Source organism: Falco punctatus (assembly GCF_963210335.1).
Source record: "Falco punctatus genome assembly, chromosome: 14".
NCBI classification, from domain to species: domain Eukaryota; kingdom Metazoa; phylum Chordata; class Aves; order Falconiformes; family Falconidae; genus Falco; species Falco punctatus.
In genome coordinates, this window is record NC_137594.1 from 16,389,257 (window position 1) to 16,415,982 (window position 26,726).

The window sequence follows — 26,726 nt, forward strand, 5'->3', positions numbered from 1 at the left end:
ACACTCTGAAGAAAATACGACACCATCATCCACATTCAGTGGGCCATCACCACAGCAAAAGTAAACTTGACTTTTTAGGAGACAAGAGTTTTTTTGCCATTATTCTTAAAACCAGTAAGAGCAAACCGATTAGAAATCCTGTTCTTGCAGCTTTCCACAGTTCCCTTGAAGAAGCCTTCGTACACAACAACGCCCTGTCCACCCGAGAAGTGGCACCCCATCCCACCCCGAGGGCACTGCAGTGCCCAGGGGCAGATTTTAGAGGACAGAAACACCAAACTCTTCGAGGGACGCCAACCCCCAGCCCAGCCCAGCCCCCCGTGCCGGTTAGCTACAGATGGCAGCGCAGAGAGCCTCGGTCCCCAGAGAGCTCGCTAACAAAGTTACTCCGTAACAAGAAAAACCTTTCATTGAGGAAAAATAACAGTTGTGTTAGCCCTGTATGCCAACTGGGGCAGCAGCGAGGGCCGCGGGACCACAGTGGCTGATCTCAGTGTGCCCAACGGGCACAACGAGGCTATAAACCCCCACAGCTTTTTAAACGCCGCTCCCCTCCCCCCCCAGGCGGCAGTCACCTCAGCACAAGCTGGGACGAGCGGGGCCCTGTCAGGCGGCCCAGAGCCCCCCTATCAGCCGCCGCCGCTCCAGCACAGCGCGCCCTCCGGCGAGGCCGGGCCGGGGAAAAGGAGCGACGCGCGGAGGCACCTGACGCCCCCACCAAGGACGGCAGCCCCACGCCCAGGGGAAGCCGATCCGGGTGGGCCCAGTCACTGCTTCGCCCGCGAGCCTCGTTGCCCTGCGGGAACCGAAACCCTCAGCACCCTCCGCCGCCCGCTACCGCACCAGCCCAGCCACCTCCAGCGCTGCCGCTGCCGCCCTCAAACAGCCGAAGTCACGCCCCTTCCCTTCCGGTAGCCAATGCGAGTCGCGCTTGCTGCGGGAGGCGTGGCGAGCGGGCGGCTGGCCAGTAGGGCGCGGCGTTGTTGCAGAGCTGGTGGGTGTGCGGGGCGGGCTGGGCAGCGGGCGGCGGGTGGCTGCGGGGCAGCGGGAGGCACGGCTGGTGCTCGCTGCCTCCGCCCGCCCGCCATGAACTCCCTGGACCAGGCTGAGGGTGAGTGCGGTGGCACGGAGCGAGCTCGCAGCTGTTGCTTCGGCGTGCCGGGACCTTCTGGTTCCGTGCCTGGGCTGCCTGAGCGCGCTGCCTCGTCCCTCTGGAGCGGGCCTCAGCGCGGCGCTGCCCTCAGGGGGGCGAAGCGGCCGCGGGAGGCCTCGGCTCCCTCTGCACGGCGCTCCCTGGGCCGGCGCTCCTTCTCGGCCCAGACAGGCGAGCTGGGGTGGGGGCTCCGGCGCCACCTCCGCATCTTGAGGCTCGGGGGCGGGCTGTCGAGGCTCTCCGGCCGCCCCGCGGGGCTGGGGAGCGGGGCCCGCCGGGAGGGCCTGCGCCGAGGGGCTCCGTGGTGGCCCCGCCAGCCGCTTCCCTCCCCGGGGGAGGGGGGAGCTGCCCAGTGGACTTAGCCCTGTCGGTACCCGTTCTCGACAAGGCTTCTTGAGTTTAGCTTGTCAAAATCTGCTCGTGCTGCTTTAACTAGTTCTCCGCTCACGGGTTTTTACGTGAAATGCATGTCCTACGGCTTTGAGTCCCATCTAGCATAGACATCGCGCTGTGCCAAAGCAGCTCTTGCATTTGAAGAACATGACCTCAGAGAGCCCTCTCATGTCTGAGAGCGTTGATGGTTTGGGTTACAAGTTCTTTGAAGTTACAGTTTACAGGATGTCAAAACCCTGAAAGGAGATTTTAGTGGCTAAAAATAAGACTGGTAGAGATTTTTAAAATGCATCAGTGTCTCTGACTTAGCAGGTGTTTTGTAGCAGATACTGGAGGTAGACACATCAACAGAAAATGATAGTCCGGCGTTGTTACGCTTTTCTTGCTATGTCTGTACAAACTGTAGGGGTCTGTTAGTTACAGCTGCCAGGTGCCAAAGTGATGAACTCTGAGAAGGTTCTTAGAACATGGATATCAAAAAATAAGTTAAAACTTTCAAATTCCTGGTTTTGGAAAGGTTTATTTTTTCTGACTTTTGTTTTAATTCTATCTACGTCATACGAATGTTTTCCTGAGAACTGTGTTATCAGTGCTATTTTTCAAGCAGCAGGTTTTCATGTGGTGCCTCATATTCCCCCTCCCACTTCAGCGACTAGTTGTAGGGGTTTGTGCTAGTCAGGTAACAGTTAATTAGCTTCAATTGTTGGCAGTGGTTTAGCTTCCCCAGAAGGGAGGTGGAGCACAGGCCATAACTACCAGGCTGTGAGCAGTAATTAAGACTAGTTAGCTGTTTTGCGGCTGAAGTCGAGATGCTGTAATCTTCCCCCATTAATTCATCTGCAAACCACTTAGGAGTAACTGTACAGTTTGGAAACTGCATTATTAATGATCATAATCGGTATATTTCTTTAATCTTTTTCTTTAATTGCTTTATTATGATAGATAATTTAGCAATAGTTGCAAATTGAAGGAAAACATTTCCAGAGTAATGCTAACTGAAACATGTTAGCTGAAAGTTAATTTTATGCTAATGAAAACTTAACTCCAGGTAGTATTTTAGCTTTAACTGGAATGTTGTCAAACACTAACCTTGTTGAACAGAATCTTAAATCTAACAGACTTCAGGTGAAACAGCTAAGATTTTTTTTTTTAAAAAAAACACACAGGGAGCGCGAACTTGAAATGCTGCATGGCATTTAACAGCAATTTCAATGGAAAGACCATGGGAGAATGATGGCAATAAGAAGATCTATTTAAAGAAAAAAAAATTAAAACAAGATAATTGGGCTAGTGTTTTCTTTGGTGTGTTTTTTTTTTTTTTGTGTGTGTATATATATATCGTGGCACTAAGTTTCTACAAAGTCATCAAAGCCATGCTGCTACAAATAACCCCTTGAACAGTTGGCAAATGGCCAACTTTTAAAAGTACCATTATATAGTAATAGAGCTTAATTGTTTTCTGATGTACTTAAGAGTCCTGTACTTTTTTCTCCTGTTTGTAAGGGCTATTTAAGCTATTTTAAATCTAACTCTTGGTAGTTTTAAAGATATCTAAAATACTCTGATTTCTCAACAACATCGATTTTCTTTTCTGTGAGTGAGAATGTTTCCTGCATGCAGTGTAACTTCACCATTGCACTTCTTAGCTGAAGTGGTATGAAGCTACTTCAACTGTGTTTTTATTACATCTAAATGACTGTTGCATTTCTTTTCTCTGCCAGTTTAAGAAATGGGTGTGAAAAGAGGAAAAGTGAATTCCTTTTATCTTTTACATTAAGATTTGACTAACTAGATGATCTAATTATGCTTCATATACATCCTTCCCAGATCTCAAAGCTTTTGAAAGAAGACTTACTGAATATATTGCATGTTTGCAGCCAGCTACAGGACGTTGGAGAAGTAAGTTTGATGTTCCAAGGGATAAATAGGATTCTTCTGTCTTGCAAGTTTTTTAGATTTGCCAGTGTGGGGCTTTGATTTGTGTTGGCCCAAACAAAGATCTGTACTTAACTGTCCTTAAAACTTCTGTTGCATACCTTCAAACACCCTGCAACAAGATAATACAAGATAACAGACTAATACTTTCGCCAGAATTAGAAAAATGAGGCCAATATTGAATTGGCTCAAGGCTGAATTATTCTGGAAATAGTTGGGACAGTAAGCTGTTGTATTTATTTCTGTTTTGGTTTGGCTTTTTGTTGGTTTTGTTTTGAAGGCTCAGACTTCCCAGACAGTTGCTATAGTTACTTGAACTAAGTGTGAATGGGTGAGATAGACCCTGTAAAATCGGAGGTGAAAAAGTTGCAACAGTGTGCCATAAGGGCAGAATATGACCTCATCTCTAACAGGCAAGTTTGAAGGAGGAGGGAAGGCAAAAAATACCAAAGATACGCTGCCAGCTTTGGGATTGGTAGTCCATGGCGGAAATAGACTGCTTTTTTGTTGTGAGATTCTGCTGAAGTTTCCATACTCAAAGAATGCAGACATTTTTTAGAACATACAGAATAGCGTCTTTCCTCCCAAGAGGGCAAGAGGTTAATTTCAAATGAAGGAAGTGGAGGAATGACCAGTTAAAAAGCAAAACCAACAAAAAAACAACCCCTAGGAACAACCAACCAGCCCCCACCCCCAAAGCCCCCTTGTTTCAGAGCAATTTGTTGGAAGCAGATATTTATGAGTAGATCTGCCCAGCCTGTGTGCATCTACTGTAGGAATGTGTTTGGCTTCCAGAATTGCTATTTACTGTCATATACTACAAAAACCCAACAGAATACTGGAAACTTCTAAGCATATTTAAAAAAGGTTTGCATCACTAGTATTGTGTTCATTGGCAAACTTTTTTTCCTAACTGCTTGTTTTCCTAGTGTTGCTATTCATACAAAAGAGGGACTTTTTACTTTAATTATAATGGGGTACTTAATGTTAACTTTTCCTCCTGTTATCCTAGGAAGAAAATACTTACTTATGTAGTGAAGAAGCTCTATGCTTTTGATAGGTCTTTGCCAATTTGCTTTTGAAAACATAACTAGTTAGGATTACTTTTTAATATTGGTTTTAATTTTGTAATATCAATAAGGGTTATGCAACTCCATAGTAAATTATAGCAGTCTTACAAATCTGGAAGTAGTATTTCATGAGCATGTGGGTTTTGTTTTCAGATTCTGTCCTGTGATCCTAAAGTCTTTTTTTTTTGGTGGTGTGTTTTGTCTTCCTCCTCCTCCTCTGCCCCCAGGCCCAGTAAATGCCTTTATTTGTATCCAGAACTTCAAGCTCCACAGAAAACATTCAGATCTGCCAAATGTCCACTGAAAGCTGCAAGCCTTTATGGGTGTGCGATAGAACACAAGCTTTCTCTACCTTTATACTTGTTCTGTTTTCTTTTTCCATCAACCCCTGTTTCCCAACCCCCTGTAGTCTCAAAATCTGTCTAATATCTTGTGTTACTCTGATATGTATCTAGCATTACCCATTTACAGTGAATTGATTATTCTTTCTAAGCCATTCTGGATGTGTAGAAGCTTTTGTTAATCTTCACGTGCTAATGCCAACATGCCTTCTGAATGTTGTTTAACTTTTGTGGTTTTTTCTGTGTCAGCTTTCCTTGCTTGTAATTGTGTTGGTTGGGGTGGGGTAGCATAACAAAATTTAGACGTGCCACTGAAGCTGCTGGTGCTCAATGCCTCAGGCTTTTCTTATGTAGAAGAGCTAGCAGGACTGCAACTTTAGTTCTGCTCTGCCATTTAATGGTGTTGCATTTCTGTTGCCCAGACTGCATAAGCTCAAATAGCATACTCAACATTTAGTACAACTCTTAACTTGAGTCTTCCAACTCATCTTTTTGGCTAACCGTGTTATTTTAGAAACTTCTGTTTCTTCAAAGCATCAGGATGTTTCTACTTGACAGAATTTAGATTTTGGTACCTACTAGTCCTGTCCAGGAAACTTGTACAGAATCTTTATGGTTTCACATAATAGAAGTTTCTTTGCCTGTTTTCATTGCTACCTTCCAAGTAGAAGCTTTTCTTCCCTCAGAAGTGGGAGAAGAAATAAATACTTAAGAGCTGATGAAAAAAATACTTTTTAATAGGAGTCAGGATACTGTTTATGACTCTTGTTCTTTTCTTTATCAGTGATTCTGATAGTAGTATCAGTCTGCACAGCAACTGGTGCTTGGAACTGGTTAATAGACCCGGAGACACAAAAGGTAAAGATCAAGCTAATCTCAAATGTAGTCTTGTTTCAGACCTTGGTGCTGCAGTTGAACGGTATAGTATATTGAAAACTAAAAGGCTAAAGGTGGCTCTCCCATGAAGCTGGGAGATTGTTTTTGGTTAAGCTCTCAAGCTGTCTGGAATTGTTGTAGAATATGTCCTGGGACAGTGCCTACCTAAATGCTACACCTTGAATGCTTACCTAAGAATTCTTCAGAAGTACTTAGAAATGGCTAGGAGCAGTAATTTTTTTTTTTTTTTTTTGCTAAGTGAATTACGCAGCAACTTTCTGTATGTTTTAGAAAGTGAACAGTGGCACTAATCTGCTTTCTTTCCTAGGTGTCATTTTTCACATCACTTTGGAATCACCCGTTTTTCACAATTAGCTGTATTACGCTAATAGGCTTGTTTTTTGCTGGAATACATAAAAGAGTGGTGGCACCATCAATGTATCCTTCAGTCGTGTTTGTTGTAGTTACTATTGTTATTGAAGCCTGTGCTAATACTTTTTCAAATTTTATTTGCTCTGTGTACAAGTGTTAGCTGCTTTCCTTGACACAGTCCACACAGTATTGCAGCCCGATGTAGAACTGTTTTGGCAGAATATAATATGTCCTGTGATGATGTAAGTGTTAGTGGTTCATTGCCTAAACCTTGTTTTTTAAAAAAATGCAACTAATTTGAAAAGGCATATTTTTTTCTCTGAACAGCACTTGTATATGCCTTAATGAATTCTGTATATCTGTAAAACTGGAATGTAGAATACTTATGATTGTTCTACGTGTCATTTGAAACTTAGCCTGCAAAATTGAACTTGAATTTGAAGTGCAGTTGTTGGGCTCAACTTTCAGGCTCTAAATTTTTTTTTTTTCTGTCTTGCAGACTGGAAAGTTAATTTTGAAACCTAGGCCTCATGTTCAATAAGGGCTCTCTTCCTTCAGTTTTTTCCACTGCCATGGAAACCAAAAATGACCTTTTTAAAGGTAGTATGACAGCAAAAAAACAAACAGGACTGGTTGTCACTGCCTGGGAGTGCAAGTCTTACACAGTTGACAGTCAAAGTGTGCAATATTACTTTCTTGACTATTTATCCAAATTCTTTGTTATCATATTATCACTGCTTTTGCTACTTCCGATTACCTCTTTTTCAGTATTACTGTCACTTTTTTACTTCAGCTAGAACAGAACATACAGGTGGAGTATGTTAATCAGCTATGAAGTTGAACTTGAAAATCAAACCTCATTTGTGTTATGTGTGTTTGTAAGCTTGTAAATAGTGGATTGATGCCAATGTTCAGAAAAAGAAGTAATATTTGCTGTATGATTTTTTTTTTGTTCTCATGAACAATATTGAAAGGAATACTTACCATTCCCATGATGTTTTATTAGCACACTTACTCATTACAGCTGTCCTTGTCTCCTGGTCACTCTTTTTGGATCTGGTTGGAAGGCTTGCAGAAAGACTGTCTGTGCTGGAGAAAACTGGTTTTACTGTTTAAAAACTTTGCCTGCGTATCGAGGATCACATTTGTCAAGTTGTGTATATAGTGCACCAGCCACTTTCATTGTGGTCATACATCGCTCCTTGTTTGATCTGGTTCACAACACTGCTATTTTAATATTTTAAAAGTTGTCTTAAATATGCTTGTATCTTCCCGCTTGTAAGGTTGTACTGTATCTTAAGTCCACCTGACCATTCTGAGTGGATTTTTATGCAGTGATAGTCTGAATATGAAACTAGTATTGCAAATGTATAACTTAAGATTTGGTAAAGAAAACAGAGTGCCACAATAAAATAACATTTGTTATTAAGAGTGTTAAAAACAAGGTGTGGATGTTACACGCATAAAGCGCAGCTTTTGGATAGCTAAAGTTGTTACAGAGTTTTAAGAGTTTTAATTTGTTCAAGGTGCCTTTTTAATTGTTTCAGACTCTTTTAATTGACTAAATCTGCAAAGCGGTCACAGCTTCGGTAACTCCCTGCTATGAGGTAGACTGGCTTTTAAAGGAGCCTATTGATGTAACATTGTCAGTTGAGACATTAACAATTATCTCCTGTAATTTTTCCAGTAAGTCTTCTGCCCATCTATTATTTTTAACTGCTGTATATTTTGTAGGTAAATGTGTATAAAATAAATTCTTTGTATAAACGGATGTTATTTTCTTTTGTACTGTGCAAATACAGATCTCAAACGAACACAAGAAGAACTTCAGAAGTTTATAGCTGAAAGTCTGTAACTTTTGTACCGGACCAACATTTCCTGTATTTGATGTGGTTCATATAATCTAAGACACTGACACCAGAGAGAAAGCCCTTCCCGTTTTCCATCCTACAGGTCGTTCCTGGTTCTGTAAGTGCTTTTAGAGGAAACCGTTTCGTTCGACGTTGTATCTCGTGTGAGTCTTTGCCCCGGGGCTGCAGCCGGAGCCGGCACCCTGTGCTCGGCCGCGGCGGGCCGCCGCCTGCGGTCCGGGACGGCGGGGGAGCTGGTCTGGCTGCCCTCGCTGGAGGTGCTGGCCCGCTCCGTGCCCGCGGGGGCCCGTGCCGGGGCTGCCGCTCCACCGTGCCCGCCCCGGGCAGCGAGCGGGCGGCTCGGGGCGGGCCCGGGGCGGGGCGGCGCCTGCGCGGGGGCGCACACGTGGGTGCTGGGTGCGCCGGCGCCGAGCGGCGCGGCGGCCGCGGAGCCATGGGCAAGAGCCGGGCGCGGCGGTTCCGCCGGGCCGCCTTCTGCCCCGCCGGCCCCGAGCCGCGCCGCGACGGGGAGAGCGGCCCCGAGGAGGAGCCGGCGGCGGAGCTGCTGGAGAAGGTGCGGGGGAGGGCGGGGGCGGGCTCGGCGCGGCACCCCACCCCCGCCGGGGACCGGGGCAGCTCCGACCCTGCGGGGCTGCGCCCGCGGCGGGGGTGATGCGAGGTGGCGGCCCTCCGCCGTGGTGGCGGGCGAAGGACCGGGAGTGGGGCCGCCCGCTCTCGGGCGCGGGAAGCAGCCGGGGCCGCCCGCCCCTCCTGCCGCCACCGCGTCGCTTCCCCGGCGTCACGGCTGCGCCCGCCGGCGGCTGGGCGGGGAGGGGCGGCTGCTGCCTTCGCCCCAGCGCCCCGTCCGGCCTCTCCTTCTCACCTTCCTGGCCGGTTCAGAGGGGCGGGGGCAGCGCGGGGACTGCTCTCTGCCCCCCGTCCCAGGGGGGGCTCCGGAGGGGCCCGTGCAGTGCTTGTCCTCGGTCCGCTCGGCTGGAGCGGCTTCCTGTAGGTAGCCAGAGCGATGACTTCTGGAGCTAGACGTGAGAAATAACTGATAAGAAATGCTGAGAATAACTGGGTTTGGCCGCTGGTTGGCCGCGTTGCAGGGTTTGGTTTAAGTATTACAGATGAAAACTAGTTTAAACCTCCTCCTGTGCACGTGACTTTAGAATCTGAAGTAAAAATCTGTTTTCATTTAAGTAAATAAATCCCTTTTGTGCAATTCAACTAACTGAACTCATTGAACAATTCACTGCTTGATTGTTCTTCTGGACTAACCTGGTTAGGCTTTAAAAAATACGAATACAGTTGCACAGGTGAGGATGAATGGGGAGACCTCTGTCAGTTTCAGTGAGGCAGGATCGGATGTCCCACTCTTTCCACTGGGCTCTTCAGCAGATGTTTATCTTTCCTGTTAGATTTTCAGCAAACTCCATGACCTTCCAGGATGGGCACTTCAGCTGTTTTATTATTTTTATGGTATCCAATTCTTACATCTCACCTGAACTTCTGTTAAAGCACAAGTCACTGTTGTCTTGTGGACGCAGAGAGCACTTGCTCCATGTCTTTAAATAGATGTTTTTAATCTAGAGGCTGTTGCGTTTTCCTGTATTTTTTGGTTTTTCAGTTTGTCTTTATGGTGGCATGTTATGTCTGTTACACTTCCTTGATGGTATTTCCCAACCACCCCCCCCCCCTCCGCCTTTTGTCCATTTTTTTCAACACATGGTAATGGGAACTAGATGTTAGGCCTCACCAGTGCCAGCTAGTGTCAAACCTCTGTCTGAACTATGGCTCTTGCTAAACACTCAGTATTTATCTAGTCGTATAGCTAACATGCATAACCCAGGAAAAGATTGAAAAGATTTATGAACTTCCATGGAAGTTAAAGGCTCTTGATTCCATTCAGGAGCAGTAAAACAGGAGCTATAGTGCTGGGCCTACAAATCAAGAAGGCAGATCAATCTTTTAACTCAATAAAAACTTCCAGCTACCTTTTCCTTCGCCCCTGATCTGCCCTGTTTGTGTCTCCACAGCTGCAGCATCCAAGTGCTGAAGTGAGAGAGTATGCCTGTGCCAGCATTTCCAAGCTGTTGCAGCAGAAGCATGTAATCCCAGCCTTTTTGCAGAGAGATGTTGTCCGGTGTTTAGGACCATTGTTGATGGATCACAGTTTAGCTGTTCGTGAGACAGCTGCAGGTGCTCTTCGGTAAGCAATCGATAATACTCAGTTAGAATGAGGTATTCCTGGTCTGGTAAAGAAGAGTAGGGTTTTGCTGTTAAAAGCTGTGAGCTTGAACGCCAGCCTCTCTTGGTTTAACTCCGTTTTGGGTAAGTATACCTACATCAGTCATAAGTCCTTGAGAGAGGGGCTTTTCTCACTCCAGTAGGCTGCCATGAAACTTTAATGTCAGGAGCGGGATTTAAATTAGTTGCTACCGTTTTGTCTACTCCCAGTGGAATGCGCTGCTTTCCATCCTTATCTTAAGAAAAAAATAAGCAGTAGTACGAAGAAACACAGAAAAATCGAACACTGTTAATACGGCATGTTGCGTCTTGGTAACACTTCAGGAGTGATAGGTTAGAGAATGCACGTATCTGGCTCTTTGAGAAACTTGTAAATACTCAGCAGCATAATTTTGAGTTGGTGTTTTGTGGTCAGACCTACAGCTTGCTTTATCTGTACAAAAACGTAATGCTAATACTTGTTAACATTCATGTTGTATCTTACACTGAGTAATACCTAACAGAAGTTGTGTTTTAGGACAGATAAGCTTTCTAGTTATGCTAGACAAATAACTGAAAATAATTGTTTCCTAACACCAAAGTTTTTTATTTATGTCAGGAAGGTGGAAGACTAAAGTTACTCATGAAGCAGGTGGATTTTTAAACAAGAAGTACCATAACCTTTAGAGAAGAATAATACAGAAAGTATGGTTTTTTAAAAAATTCCTGGAAAGTATTGTATCTGATCCAAAGCATTTACTTTTTTTCCCCCAGAAATCTGAGTGCTTGTGGAGGATTTGAAGTCTGTGATGACATGGTGACAAAAGATATCATGACACCCCTTGTTGCACTTTTGAAAGAGGTGTGTTTTGGTTTTATTCTGATTTTAAAACTGATCTAGCCATCAAATTACTCCATTTCCAAAGACAGCTCTAGTTTTGTAGCTCATATCAAGATAAGATATTTGAAAGATCTTTTCAAGGAATGTTTCAGTAGGTTTAACAGTACAAAAATCATTCCAGAGATTTCAAACCACTTGCTCCTGCCTCCTGACCTGCTAACTTGGGTCCATGGTGAGGTTTGCTGCCTAGGATGATTTTTGCATAAATGGTCTGGAGATTTTGGGTCTGGAACATCAGTCAAGACAACTCTATTCTGTCAGTCAAGATCCAGATCCATCGTTTATGTTGCAGCATTATTCTAGTGAGGTTTTCTTGGTAAGTAATTTTGTCTGAATGAAAGCTTGGATTTACAGTTGGGTAGTTACTGCTATTGTAGAATAATCTGTACTGAATACCTATTCTTTGTTTGGTCCAGGTGTTGCAGTGCAGTTTGGAAATTGCATTGAATTCTGTCACCTGCTGTCTTTGTATGAACAGCCTTGAGCAATACCATCATTTTCTGTATGTTTCTTCCCCATTTTAAAATATGAGTAATAGCATTATTGTAATGCACAGCAAGTTATTAGCTGAATTAATCTTTGTGATTAGAAAGAACTGTTGAAAATTGCATACAGACTGTATTAGCAAGAAACAGCATTTCAAATTCTAAAATTGCTAAGTCTTTCTTTATAACAAAATTGCGTCTGCGGACTACGGAATGCAAAGCAAGTCCTACAAGAGTCTTTTCTTCAAGAGAAAAAAGTTACCAATGATATGATTCTGTTGTGGCCCAGTTTTCACAGAGAGTAGGAAACTAGTCAGGTTTTCTGGTAATAAACACTTCATGAGAGATCGCTCCATTCACTCTGCTGCTTGTATTTTAAGGTTTTGCTTTTCTTCTTGGCTTGTTTATTTCCCAACACTGGTTCTCTTGTTTGGTTGTAGTGTAGCACTGGACTAGATGCTAACCAGCTCTCTCCAAAGAAATGCAGAGAGACGAACAAAAATTATGTTGAAGACATAGCCAATGAAGCTATTAATTTGCTGTGGAATGTATGGTAAGTGCTGTGTAAACACTGGCCTTCTGGAAGAGGTAAATTAAATTGTTACTGCAAAGGAGCATGGTAATTGAGGCAGAAAAGAAATGACTCTCCTTGCATGGGAAGATGTATTTGGCTGCTGATTCTGATTTCTGATTGTGTTGCTCTTACACTTGCCTTTAATAAACGGCAAGCCCTCATTTGATCTGAAATACAAGTTTATCTTCTACCATAAATTACTTTTGTAAATGAAGGATTCTAAAAGTGCACAAAGTTGGTCATTAGTTTTAGGAGAGTGACAAAATTATTTTTTCTGTTGGTTGTTCATCCAAAATTCTGATACAGTTTTCTGAACATGTTCTGTCATAGTCTGGGGTACAGTTTGGGTTGTAGGATCTCGCATGTAGTTCCTGTAGATCCTTGTCATGATACGGGAGGTGGAAGAAATGAAATTCTGATCAGTGGACTGCTGTGCTCTGGGACTATGACGAGTTCTTGTACTACTTTCTTGCTCTGCATGTCATCCCAAAAGTTGATACTAAATGTTTGGACAAACTGTGCCTTAGGGACTGAGGCACTGACACAAATTACTTAATTACGTGAGAAAGAATGTGAATTGTTCAATTAGTAGTTTACACAGGAAACACCAGGTGAAGGAAGAGAAATGGCAACACTATTAATACAGAAATGGCTATAAACATTGAAGTGATGCAAAGCTTTTCCGAAAGTTCTCCTTGAATGTTGTGTTGTTTGTTTTGTAATGGCTCTGTGTCATTATACACTTTGGTCCATACAGAATTTTGTACTATACAGTATTTCAGTGGAGCTGCCTCTGTGGCTGTGTGGTATGGCTGCTGGCTTGAGGCCTTATTTGTAAACTGTGTTTTTATTTTTAGGAATTGGAATCTAGAACAGTAGAGAGATTGCTTGCTTGGCACCTTACACAGAATACATGACCCTTTGTAACTCTTGACTCAATGTTTTGCTTTCATTTTTATTATTGTTTTTGTAGACATAAGTGCTTTGAAACAGGAACTAAATTGTTACGTGTGCTATAAATCACTTTAGTATTTTGAACTTTGTGGCAATAACCATGAACTGCTGACTTAGTTGCTAAGTTTGGCACTGATAAAATTTGGGCCGGTATTAATGCTGAGACATAATATTTTCAGAAGTAAATTTTTGAAGACCCTTGTAGCTAGTTAGGTCCTATGCTTTTTCAATTTGAATTTGTCTTTTATCAATATATGAGTTTAAAAATGGGAAGAGCTGTAAAAAATTGAAGAAATACAAATCTCATTATTAGATAATTAAGGTAAATGTCATATTTAGCGTTGATTTAGCATGCATTTCTGAATGTTAAGAGCAGTCTTTTTCTGGAGTAAGTCGGTATTAATGTGAAAGGCAACAGCCCGCTTTGTTGTTGGTGAGTTTGTGGATGTAGTGTTCCATGGGTGTGGAAAGCCCTGGGCTGGCTTGGAGCCCACAGCTGTAAGCTGCCTTTCACACTCTGGCTGGCTCTGTCTGCATGAGACTGTACTTAGGCTCCCAAATCAGCTCTCTGTGAGGAAGCAGCTGGCAGAAGGCAGCTTTCCTCAAAGGTGTCCAGGGTCTTGCAGCTTCTCTTTCCATTTTATATAGAGTTGATCATAACCTCGATAAACAAAGAATAGCTGTTTGACTAATGTGTAGTTCTTAGGGAGGTGTTTAAAATGTGAGTAACAGTGAGTACATGTTACTTAAAATGTTGTTACAGTAATTTTTCCTGGGAAAAGTTTTATTAATCTTTTCTGTGCACTAGTGAATGCAACAATACTGCAGTATACATATTCAATAAAGAAGGATGTCTGGAGGCTGTGTTACATTACATGAAGAAATTTTCCACGAATGTGGATCTGGCTATTTCAGTAGGTAAGTGGTAAAAATAGAAGATCAGGATTTAAAGATGCCTTTTTTTTTTTTTTTCTTTCATGCATAATGCACCTGCCTTAGCATTACTTCACCTTTACAATTAATACAGCTAGTCCCATGTCTGATGTGGTACTGTCCTCGTCTGTTTTGTGTACAGGTTTGGCATAGAATGTCTTTTAATCTAAAACACAGTTTGTGAAGGACAGCATCGTACCATTACAACATGATGCTACATGAAATGTTTTTTCCTGTACCTGTGTTTTATTACTCCAGCTTTCAGGAAGATAATGCTTTTTCATTAGGAGAGTGGAAGGTACTGTTGGGTTTGTTAATTATCTTTGTTGTTGTTTGCTGCAGCAAACTGCTTGCAAGCAGTGACGGAAGATAATCCAGATCTTCTTTCTTCATTTAATGCTTCTGCACAACAAGTATTGGAAACTGTCATGTTGTGTCCAGAGAGCACAATGAAGCATATCCTTCTGAGAACACTGATAGCAGGTACAGTGCTCGAGGGCGTTCATTGCTTTGTGATCGAGAGCATGGCTGGTAAAGCAGGGTGGGAAGGAGAAGTCTTAGTCTTCTCTGTTACAGTCTGGTCATCAGATCGTCAAAAAGACTGTATAGGTGGTTCATGAGGTTGTTTCTGCCTTTTGGGGTTGTGTTTTGGAGTGACCAGATATTTGCAAGTAGTTTTAAAGCTGCCTTAAATGCTTCATTCTGAATTCAGTAGCTGCTCAGTGCGATAACTCATTTTAACTGTTCATTTGGTTTTCAACAATGAAATGAGTCAATAATAAGTATAAGGAATTTATTTTGATCTTAATAGGTGCGGATTTTTACCTCATTCTCTACCTTGTGTTCTTTCTACCTCAAATGCTTAACCATGGTGTGATTTTTGATACTGGAGTGTAATAAATTAATTTTGAGAATCCTTAGAAAATGGTTCTATCATGTAGATTTATTATCACAGGTAAAATGTGTCACCAGGGTCACTCCACAAATACTCTGTGTATACTTACATGCTGAAATTTACTTAAGCTTAAGATGTGGGCATAACGTAGTTACTACAGATGAATATATGAAATGCTAAACAGAAAAAAATAGAAGTCTGTAGAGAAAAGACTTGGAACATTCATACTGAAATATAAGCACTGAATATTGTAAGCAATGGAGGCTGTGTCCTTAAAAAATATATGGCTATTACAGAGCTGGGAATTGAGTATTTTGACAATTTTAATGTTTCAACTATCTCATGTTTAGGTACTGTCTGGAATATCAAGGATACCATTCCACCAGGCAGCCTGGGAAGCATGGTTAATGCAATCCTGAAGATTTTTTCAGAATCGTTAGCGATAGATGCTGGTGAAACAATTATTTGTATGAATGAAGCTGAAAAAAACAGGTTAAAACTTGCTACGGAGGCAGAAACAGAGGAAAATATGAGTCATGTTACAGACAGCTGTGTTTTGTGTGAAGATGATGACATGGAAGAAATACCAAAAGGAAAAGTCAGGAGAGAAAATGACATTTCAGATCTTCTTCCAGTAAGTGTGTCTGGCTGGCTCTTGGACAGCTCAGTGCATTTGGCTGAACCATCTGACTGGTTTTAGTTCAGCATGAGCCAGAGTAAACTACCTACGAGTATCACTAATCCTAAATCCCAAATAGCTTGACTGTTTTAGCTAAAACTTAAAAGATGAACTTGGAGAACTTCAGCACAACTTGTTCCAGTGTGGTCAAGTTGCACAGCCCATCAGGAAAGTGCATTTCCATTTTTTTTCCTCTAGTGGGAAGGTGTAAGTTTATCTGACACTTCTTGCTGTAGCTACTGCAGGGATTTCCGCATAAGGCGAATGAGATTTTTAATGGTTGTAACTGTTCAGTCATGGGTGGAGGTGGCTGCTCAGGGGTTAACAAATGCATTCCCTGTTGTGTACGTGAAAAGAGTAACAGAAATACTTCTGTTACAACTTTAATGCAGGTGGCATTTCTTGAAGGTGGTAAAATTTGTTCTGAAACATCCAGCAGAAGGATGATAGATAATGCCTCTTGTGTGGGTGGTGGTTCTTTTTTTAAAAAAAATTTTGGTGTAGGACGGGAGAGGAAACGGCTGGATTGTAGTTTTTAACTGACAGCTTGGGTGCTTTAAATTGCACTGAAATGTTTTACAATATTAAATTTGGCTCTTGTTTTTATTTTTTAGTCTGATAAGTGGGAACTGAAAGAAGTGACAGCTTTACTGATGGCTCAGCAAACTGCTCTGGAAATCATTGTTAATATGTGCTGCAGTGAAGGTCTGTAGGAATCTCTTTTCATTGCAAGTCTTGGTGATGCATTTGTTTCTGGAATAGGTCATGTTTAGTTTGCTGTTTGGTGATTTTAGCTTTTAAGGGCAAATACACATAGACTTACTATGGTCCCAGATACCCTCATCTGGGGGGCACATTGGTTTCTAATTTATAATTTAAGTGGGTTTTTTTCTCATTTAAGTTATTTCTGTTGCTTACATTTTTTTTTTTTTTTGCATGATACTACATGTGCCAACATTTAAGAACAAACAAACAAAGCACTTGTGCTGAAGAGGTATTTCCTAAAAAGTACTGCAGCAAATGCTTTGTTCAGTTAAAGCGCGGTCTGAGTGTTCATCTGAAACAATACGGGTGTGAATCTTATTGCAGGACAGGGGGAACAATTATTTTTTTTAAAGCAGATAAATCTTGTAATTTTGATTTAGTTTTGATACTACAGGTGTTGTGAAAGGAGGAGAGAGCGCTTTTGTATGCAGCTTTGGCAACAATGCAGGTTTAGGTTGTTCAGAGTTCTGTCTAGATTAAGATTTTTTTTGGAGGAGAAAGGAAGGCTGTGATTCTCTGGAGAAAGTAGGAAATAGATACAGAGTATCTTCTATAAACTTTGATACTCAGTTTTGATAGCTTTTCTCCTAATCTTCAGGGAAAAAAAATAAGTGATTCTCAAATTCTGTTTAAAAAAAAAACAACCTAGGAACAACCAAACAAAACTAATCCCGCATTAAACCCCTCCAAAACTGAAAACTTTTAATTGCTACTACAGTTTGTAAGCCTGATGCAAATGTCATTGTGTAGGAGATAACTTTCTGAGTAAATCTTTCAGGTTCTAATAAAATCCACAGTAATACCCAGTTATTCCCAATGGTGATTTTTTTTTTCCCCCTCTTACAGTGCAAGGAAATTCTGTACCTAGTATATGAAGCTCCTTTCATAACTGCTTTTCTCATCTAATGAGCTGTAATTCATAAGCTCTCCCCTTTAATTGGAAAATCTCTTGTGGATAAGCTGCATATTCTGCCATTCACTCAGTGTAATGTAAGGTTGATTGTGTTGCATTTCACTACAGTACTTTACCCATTCATGGGCAGACAGAAACATAGTCTGTAGAAATTAAGAGGAATCCAGAGGCAGCTGTTAATTTAATTTTCGAGTTATTTGAGGACTAAAATAGCTTTAGCCATTATGCTGAATTCATGGAAACACTCGGCTTGCTACAGAACTGGGGGAAATAACGAGGCTGGCAAGAGACACATTTTACTGGCCGACATTTGGAAGAAGCGGAGTCCTCTCCCCATAACAGGGACACGGGATGGAAGGCGGGAGACTCCAGCATTGCTGTCCAGTCTGTAGTTCTTAGGTTACCAGTGCTAGTTAAGATGGGATTGCCAATGGAAATGCTTCTGTATTTCCGAGAACATTGCAAAAAACCTGACGTTAGTTACGGACTAGTGTTCTAGAGCCCGGTTCCTGCTTTGTCCTGGGCAATCACTGTGAATGTACGATGGCTGTTGTCTTTACTGTTGCTGAATTGCATGGTCAGCTTATATAGTTATCATTTAGTTTTCAAGGAGGTTTCTTTCTTTGCTTTGTAAAGATGCAGATGGAATTTATTTAGAAGAAGCAAGAAACCGACTGAAAGGAGGGATGTTTGCTTTGTTCTCAGGCTTGTTGCTACTGTGGGTGGGTAAAGCATAAAAGACAACTGTTTTTTCATGCAAAGGCTATTAACACCAGCAAATTATGGCTGTAGAATTAATTCGATAGTGCCATAAGCAAAAGAAGAGGTCCATGTGATGCAAGTTGCCACAGCCTGATGAATTATTTGCATTGGACAGAGAGTAGTCATCAAATTCTTAAGCTGCTGCACAGTGCAGGTGAAATGCATTCATTTAGACCTTTCTTGCTGTATTTTAAGTGAATGAATTTACCTTTGGCCACAGAAAAAGTGCATGGCTGTTTCTGTAGTCACTACACCACCTAGATCTCACATTAAATCTGTGTTGTTGGACAAAATTACTTGGGGGTGAATATGTTTTTTTTTTTCTCACAGTGGTTAAATACCCTGATCTGTGTGTGCGGGCAGAGCTTTCACCTGTCAGTGAGGAGGTTCTGTCCAACCTGTAGACTTAGGACTTTTGTAAACACCAGTGCCACACCAGTTAAAATGTAACCAGGTTTAAAACAACTTTAGATAAATCAGTGTAAACCCTGGGGATGAGGCTATATCAGTTTAAATATAAATGATGGACTTAGGTTGTGCTTGTCAGGCCAAGTCTGTCTTTAGCCATGAACAGATTATTCAGTTTACAGTGGCAGTGCCTGCTGGTAATACAACCTCAACCCCTCTCGCCGTGTCTGGTCTTACAGATCAGCTAGTAGAGTAAATCAGGTTAAGTATAAACCTAGTTCAGGTTTATAACTATAAACCTAGTTTAATTTACTTAAAATGTGTTGTCTGAAATGGCTAACAGAGATGATCTGGCTTGCTTTGGCTTGTTTTGCTGTCATCATTTCCTTTCAATTGGCCTTGCTGTGGAGACAGTAACATCTTTATCCAGCCCAGTTAGAGGTCATCTGTCTGTGGCTTCAGTATTGCCTGAGAAAACAGTTGCTCTAAACCAACTGCAGTTAATAAAGAAGTTAAACTGGTGTAATTGCATGTTGGAATCTACCTCAGAAAGTAAAATGGTATAATCCAAGTTAAAATCTTAGTGAACAGTTTATTAAATGTTTCTCTAGACTTTTTTTGATACCTTTAAGTAAGCATAGTTAATATCAGAAAATGAAGTACCTGTGTACAAAAGACTGTGTACAAAAGAATACTTGTTGCTTGAGTGGATATAAAAATAAATTAAAAAAAATTAAATAAAACAATTTAAACAAAAGCGGTATAATATTTTAGAACTGTGGCTTGATGGCAATTGGTTTCTGTGGACTTCATTAGAGTGCAAGAGCTTAAAGACTCCTAAACCAAGAGGTGGAGACCTGTATAACTGAGAAGTAGAATACCTGTTGCGTGAGTGCTGTTATATTTACAAGTCTGTCTCTTGTTTTCAGATCCCTCTGATGATGAATGGGAAGAACTCTCCAGCAGTGATGAAAGCGACTTATTTATGGAAAACTCATACAATGAGGGGAGTGGGCTGCTCATGTCACCCCTGTGCCTCTCTGATGAGGTTAACTCAGCATTTCTGAACAACCTCATTCCAAAGAAGGTATTGTCTTTTATTTCCATCACACGGTACAGCCTTTCCCTTCGGCCTGATTTGTATCCCAGGTTAGGGAAACAAATTATCCCAGTCCCTCTGGAGAAAAGGAATATTTTTTTATATCGGTTTAGCTTCACCTTTTTTGGCCTAGAGGTTGAGCACCATCACGAGCTGTCTTGACCTAAGTAACTTCTTCATGTAAGTGAGGTTCATGTGTTTCAGAAATGTGGTGGGGTTTTTGGTTTCGTTTTTTTTGTGTGTTGGGTTTGGTGTGGGTTTTTTTATTTGGCTTTTCCAGAATACAAAGTTTATTATCCCTTGTCTTGGACTCCTGCAAAAAGAAAGGAAACTTTGAGTAGAAGCATGTCCGCCACATTTCCATACTGGTGAAGTGGGGTGGAAGTAACCTGTGAATGGCAACAGTCAGCACTGAAAAAGTACAAGTTCCTCTTCCACCTGTTTTATGCATAGTATCTGAAGTACGGTATTTGACACTGGCAAGAATTCAGGTGTTCTTGTTTCAGAGTTGTTTTGATCGTTCTTATTTGGGGTTGTGAAGATGAAGTTTGTCATTTGAATCAGTTATTATGCTGGTTCAGCAGCATTGTAGAATTCTAACCCAAGACATAAAGGTGCAAGATGAAAATATTCAAGGCTTTTTGTGTTTAATAGCAAGCAGTCTTAAGTTTCATGGCAAAGTCTTCTAGACTTGCAGCTATCTGAAAATTCTGTAGCAGCATCTGTAAGAGGAAAGACCTAAATAAAAAAAATAGCAGACACCTAGAAAATCACCTTTTCTTCAGTACAGTTGGATACTTAAAATATGCCATGCTCAACCCAGTGTATAATTGCACCATTTGAGTGATTGAGGAAGATTCTGGCATTTTTAGCAGTTGAGACACTTGCTACCTGGAAAGCTTTAAAATAGTAGTTTGAAGTATCTGTTTGACATTTAGCAAAAATTTCAGTCTTCCCTCCAAACACATTGTAAAAAAGAAAAAAAGCTTTATTGCTAAACCTTTCTTTTTCCCCTCCCCAGATTCTTGAAAAAACTGCTTTTCCGAACAGTGTTGCTCTAGACATCTGTATGCACAATCCGTCTTGGAAACCATTAATTAAAAAGTAGGAATTTCATTGTCTCTCTTACTGTTTTTCATTTATATTCAGTTGTTTTAGAACTCTTAGAAAGATTGCCCATCTTTGGGTTACTTTTAAGATGTGGACGATGGCAGATCTGATACATGATTTTGAGTAAAGAGATACAAATCTGTAAACTGCACAGCGGACCACAGCCTTACTTAATTCAAGATTCTTTGTATTTCGACATCTGTTGTCAAAGAGATCTGCTAAGTGCATTTTTTGTTTGTTTCAGACTGAATGCAGTGCAGTGTAGAGCTTTAACGTGTCTTCATAGCATTTTGTTGGTGTCAGATGTGGATTGTCTTGGAGGAGCTTCAGCACTTCAGTCCCTTGCACAGCATCTGTCACAGCTAGTCTTCTCTAAAACAGGTAAGATGTAATATAGCTGTAACGTAGCCATGTACGTTGGTAAGTTATTGCCATTTTGTTACTAATTTTATTCCTTTGGTCTTTCAGAATAAGGATACTGAATGTCGGAAATGTGCTGACAAAACAGTGTATCCTGATAGGATGTGTTTATCCAAGTTGCACCTTGAGCAAGGATGCTTCTAGTGCGAGAATGTGCTTTGCATCTGTGTGCGCACAGAGAAGTAACTAAGTTTGTGGATGAGTCCTGCCCTGCTGTAGGACCGGAACTATTTGCTTGATCATATTTGTGATCATAGCAGTTTTTCATCCATCAGACAAGCCATGAAGAACATGGGATGTTTTCTTTTTAAATGTGCCAACTAGCCTAAATAGACACATGAGAAAAGGGTACCTAACAGTCTTTCACATCATTTTTTCTTGGAGTCTTACAAAGTTACGGCAAAGGTGGTTGTTGCAAAAATCTTAAGAATGTACATGCTTATTACAGTAGGAAAGAGAGCAGCTGCCTTATCTCCAGGACATGCTTTGTGCATATGATTTCATAGCTTTATTGAAAATATATTTGGAGTAAGAACATGTGCAAAGGTTTTATGACTTAATAGGAAAGCTGCTCAACTTCCTGTTGTGGTGGTGGCTTCATTTCAATGCAGAAGGCAGTAAATTTCGTTTTTGTAAAAACACTTTTTTTCAGAATATCAGATATATCATGGTAAACACTAGAACGTATCCACTCTAGTTCATCCAAGGCACATTATTTCATAGAGATATTGTGATGGTTTCCCTATACATCTGCTAGTATCAGTATTATTGGATGGTCTAGTGTAGATACACAGCAGTTAGCATTTCCAGCTACCTCCTGTAATCTTATACATCAAATCAGCATCATTCCTATAATACTGTTGGACCATTTACGCTATGATTTCTCTGTTTCTGACACTAGAGAAGCTCAACAGAACTGAAAAAAAAACGGCACCCCCCCCAACCTGGTTCCAAGCCAGCGGTTGGTTTCTCTGATAGTCTGCGTCATTCAGACTATTCTGATAATCTGTTTTTGTTTTAAGGTCAGTGATGATGGCTTTTCAAACAATATGAGATATTCTTCAAGGCTGGAAAAGCTTGCCAATTCTCAAAATTGTTAGGAAGTGTTTTTCCTAAGACAGATCTGTTGAAGTCTAGCATATGCATGGCTTTGTTGTTTCTTGTCTCTTACAAACTTGAGAAACTCAATTTTCTTCCTTCCTTCAAGCATCTTCATTTGTAGCCACAGATGTGGTATATGTAGTTTTTCTTTGCTGTGGTGTATAGTATGACACTGCATTAATGCTTGAAAATGCATCTGCCTGCAAAACCTACTTTTTTTTCCTCGGTGTCATTAAAAGCATGTGATCAGTCTATGGGAACACTATTACTGAGAGTGTAATGCTTGAAAAACCAAAATACCGGAAATGAAAATATATATGAAGACACATGCAAGGAAGTTCACACGAAATGTTTGTCTCATGCTTGAAGACCAGGTCTTCCAAGATTTCAGGGTCTACATGTTATGCTTTGCAATAGTCAGAAAGTTCTTACATGATACTGGAGAAGTGGCTAACTGAAGACAGAGGGTACTAATAAATCAGTTTAATGGCCCAGGTCCGTTTTTGTTAACACGGTATTTTTTTGTTAATAGTTAAATACTATGTAATAAAAACTGCCAGATAGAGTTGATTACATACCAGCATGTAGTTAGAAGGAATTCTTTGGTTTACAGGGTGAAAAAGAGGCATAAGGATCTAGCTGCTTGCATGGGAAAGGAGGAGATACGCATGAAATAATCAGGAGGTTCTGCATCTGGAGTGGTTCAGAAAATAGCACATTAGAGGCAAATAAAAAGCTTCAAGAAATGCAGAACATGCATTGAAGATGATGGCTGTCATTGATGAATTTGTAGTTAAACAAGAATAATGCAGTGATTGAGTCATACATTTCTGAAAGGTTACTTAAACAACTGGAAAACATGCTATTCATACAAATTGGAAAGAGTCCAGTGTCTAAAGCCTGTTTTTTAGACAGAAGAAAGCAGTTAAAATACAGAGCTTCTGTGGTTTTCTCAGTTCCTGTATTACGGCCTCCATGTGATACCAGTTTTCAAGCTTCTGTTCTGATGGCAATGGTTTGTACCATATGTTAGGTCACACAAGTGTCTTAACCAGGGATGTGCCTGAAAATGAGGACTGACTGTGGTCTAACCTCCAGATGCAATTAATACTGAATTCAAACAGATCACTATGGTTACAACCTACAAAGACCAGTTTCTGAAAACCTAGCTCTTCCTGTTTGTGGTAGTTCCTGGAAGAACAATTAAGGGATTAAGGAATTTGTATTTCTTTGCTTCTTGTATCCTTTATCTTACTGTTTAACTTTTGGTTCTGGGTTCAATTTTTTGACAGAACTCCCGACAGACACAGAATTCCTGGAAGCCATAACCAGCGCTTTGAGGGCTCTCCTACAAACAATGGCATCAAATAACATCTCCCAGGTAAAAGCTTTCAAACTCAAATGCTCTGGTAGGTTCAAATTCATGTGAGATTGTGCTGGAAAGTTTTTGAAACAAAACCATTTAAATGAAGTGCTAAATTTCAGCAATTGCGAACACTGAAAGAACGGATTTAATAGCATTCACTCTGTCTTTCATGGATGGACCTTACAGGAATACTTGTTATGTACATCTCCTCCTTAATATGTAAGCAGATGAAAGGTATTTCAAAACCAAAATAGCAATAAACCACAGCACTGTCTTTAGGAGATGGGTATAATGACAAGCATTTAGTAAATTAGCATGTAGAAATGTGGATTCTTAATTTCCTGATATGATCTAGTTGAAGTTGGTTGTCCTTCTAGAACCTCGGTTCTAGATTTGATTTAGTTTTGAATAGTGAATTAGTGAGCTAAATATAGGAATGAAACATAATTGTTTGTTATATGGAGATGTAAAACTAGATGGTCTGCTGGTCCTTTTGGCTTTAAACTGAAAAATTAGCTTCTAGACTGTAAGTTGTAATGAGTTAGAAATAGCTATCAAGCTAGGTAAGTCTGTGAAAATCCCTTTGGGCTCAGAGCGTTTTCCTTCAGCTTCATGACAGCCTTGGTTATGTTCTGGAAGAAACACCTTAAGTTGAAAGGGAGAGTTTCAACAGTTTTCTCGCTAATTACATTTTCAGAATTCATGTAGTTTTAATAATACAGGACTCTGTTTCTCTGCTATAAATTTGCCAGTGTTCTGTAAAAGCAGATGTTGTGAATGTTGTATGTGAACATTTCCATGACAATGTAAATATGTCTGTCTTCCTTCTTTTCCCCTTGCTAAACAGTGTATGACTCCTGAGCAGCTATTGGCTTTATGTGAAGCTGGTATTCACAGCAGCAATACCAGTGTTAGAGTGAATGTAGTGAGCATCCTTGGAATTTCTGGCAGTGTCCTGGCAAAAGGGCAAGATACAGCTGAAACACTAAAGGTGAAAAGGCAAACTTTGCATTGCAAGCCTAAAACAGTTTTGATACTTCTTTCAATTTTCTTAAGTGTTGCTGGAAAAATTAATTTTTCTCTCTTATTTCAGATGATTGGAAAATTTCTTCTGGAGGTTGCTATGAAGGAATCTTCTCTTGTGGTAGCAGGAGAAGCCTTGGATGCACTTTTTGATGTATTTGCAGATGGTAAAGAAGCAGAAAAGGCAGCGCTACAGATCAAGTTGCTTCCAGCACTGAAAGAATTTCAGCCAGTGTTCAAAATGAGGGTAGGCATCAAATACAGCCAGCTCAGGGTCTCGACACACAATGTGGGGTAAAGCTTTGAGATTTGGGCTGGTAGAAGAGATAATTAAGCAGGAACGTATGGCTTTATAAGATGACCATAAAAACCCCAAAACCACCCAAATAATCAAATTTCGGACATTCTACTTCAGAGGAAAGCAAGTACATTTATCTTGCAGTTCATGGAACCATGAAGGTAACAGAGCAGTATCTGCTTGCAACATCTGCATTACACCATCAGCATTATTGATGTCCAAATCACTGTACTGTTCTGAAACCTTTGTAGAAGAAAATCTTGCAGATGTCTCTGGAGGAGAACAGCTAAATTGATGGGAAAGAGGTCCCTTCTGAAGCTGCATTGACATCTTTTGCTTTTAATTTGCTGTACTTGCAAGTGGACATTCTTGTTCTGTTGTTGGTTAATTAAAATTGGTCAGGTATTCTGAATTTTTCAAGAATCACAAGGCCAAAACTTTAAACTGTAATTTTAGGTACATTCTTGTCTTAAGTAGAGAATGACCTTCAATATATTGCTTCATCAGTTGGATGAAGCCTGAGGAATGACTTTCATAGTCTTAAAGCTGAGCACCATACACACAAAATACATACCTGACAGTGCTACAATTGGTTAGTTACATGTACAAAGTCTTTAATCTAAAAAGCTACAGAAAATAAGTGTGTTCCAGATTTATGAGTGAAATGGCATGCTAGTCCAGGTTTAGGCAAGGATGTATTATAGTAAAGTGACCTGCAGAAATAAGGGCTGGCAACACACGTGCACGTGTGAATGTGTTGGAGTTCTCAAAAGGCAGGGGTAGCATGTCTTGATAGAAGACGTATATAGAATTACTATAAACTTCAGGTGATCTCCTAGGAGAAGCTTATGCATTAGTAAAGTATGTATTTTTTGGTTTTACAGATGCGAAAAGAAGGCAAAGGACAATACAGTACAGATCAGCTGTGTGTTCTTGACAATGTGAAGATGAATTTGAGAAGATTCATTGCATATCAGGAGACACTAGGGAAAACCCCAACTTGAAACATCGAGGAACTTTAAACTAAGGTTTCCCTTATTGAATAATGTTTTCCAAAATATAACCGTTTTGAACTTCTAAAATCTGTTGAGCAGAGCAGTTTTGCTTTCATGTTAATACTGCTTTTTTTTATGTTCAGTATTTTTATACTTTTGGGTTGATGCAATATGAAAGTCACATCAGTGTAAAAAACACAGCATACCTTGAGTGTTAGCAGTGGTAAGAATGTGCTTTTGCAGTCTTGAGGTCTGTACACAGCACCACTGTCATTGTTTAGAAATCTTTACGTATCCTGGCAGAGAACTGTATTTGTAGGACAAAGTCATTTGGAGAATATTCTTGGTTATGTTTCAGATCAAGAAAAAAAAAATTAAAAGCTCAAGGTACTTTTCAGGGAATTGAGCAGTGGCAGAATGTTCGTGTTTGCTGTTTGCTCTTACCTATGTCTAGATTTGCACAGGCACCTATGGCAAACTCCCCAAGAGAACTGTGTGACTAGCATGTAGATTACTGTCAGCACTTGGATCTGTTACTTCATGAGGTTTTTTGAAGAGAAAGCCGTTTCAGATTAATTTCTGATAAAGTCAGTATGATAGCTTTTTGCTGTGGAAATCAGCATAAAGAGGATCCTAGACTTAAACACAGTTCCCTGGTTTTACTTTATTTTGATTGGTATTTCTGAAAATCAAGTCTCCTGATGTACTTTCTTCCTTGTAATTCTACAGGAGGATGAATTTGAGTTCAGGGAAGTAGTAAACCCAATAAAAATATCTTTATATGCTGAGGTATTATCTAAAGTAACTTTATAATTGCTTAAATTAT

General features: G+C 40.8%; 2 protein-coding genes across 5 annotated transcripts; both read left to right on the forward strand.

The window, feature by feature from the left end:
• The first annotated feature begins 956 nt into the window (after positions 1-956).
• Positions 957-8,078, forward strand: CNEP1R1 (CTD nuclear envelope phosphatase 1 regulatory subunit 1). Of its 3 annotated transcripts, none has more exons than XR_013931960.1 (7): positions 957-1,111; positions 3,374-3,445; positions 5,677-5,750; positions 6,097-6,206; positions 6,328-6,382; positions 6,640-6,740; positions 7,943-8,078. XR_013931960.1 is itself a non-coding variant. In XM_080411231.1 (6 exons), exons 1-6 carry the CDS (start codon positions 1,087-1,089, stop codon positions 6,679-6,681), a joined length of 378 nt encoding a protein of 125 aa, XP_080267357.1. In that variant the 5' UTR covers positions 957-1,086; the 3' UTR covers positions 6,682-7,911. The 3 variants fall into 3 exon arrangements, 1 of the variants encoding a protein (XP_080267357.1); XR_013931961.1 differs by lacking the exon at positions 7,943-8,078 and adding an exon at positions 7,165-7,911; XM_080411231.1 differs by lacking the exon at positions 7,943-8,078 and having other exon boundaries at positions 6,640-7,911.
• Positions 7,969-25,987, forward strand: HEATR3 (HEAT repeat containing 3). Of its 2 annotated transcripts, none has more exons than XM_080411228.1 (15): positions 7,969-8,108; positions 10,030-10,202; positions 10,994-11,081; positions 12,046-12,158; positions 13,942-14,051; positions 14,409-14,549; positions 15,312-15,595; positions 16,255-16,345; positions 19,418-19,575; positions 20,609-20,691; positions 20,942-21,078; positions 23,511-23,599; positions 24,432-24,575; positions 24,678-24,854; positions 25,790-25,987. In XM_080411228.1, exons 2-15 carry the CDS (start codon positions 10,156-10,158, stop codon positions 25,907-25,909), a joined length of 1,782 nt encoding a protein of 593 aa, XP_080267354.1. In that variant the 5' UTR covers positions 7,969-8,108; positions 10,030-10,155; the 3' UTR covers positions 25,910-25,987. The 2 variants fall into 2 exon arrangements, with proteins under 2 accessions (XP_080267354.1, XP_080267353.1); XM_080411227.1 differs by lacking the exon at positions 7,969-8,108 and adding an exon at positions 8,367-8,564.
• The last annotated feature ends 739 nt before the right edge of the window (positions 25,988-26,726 follow it).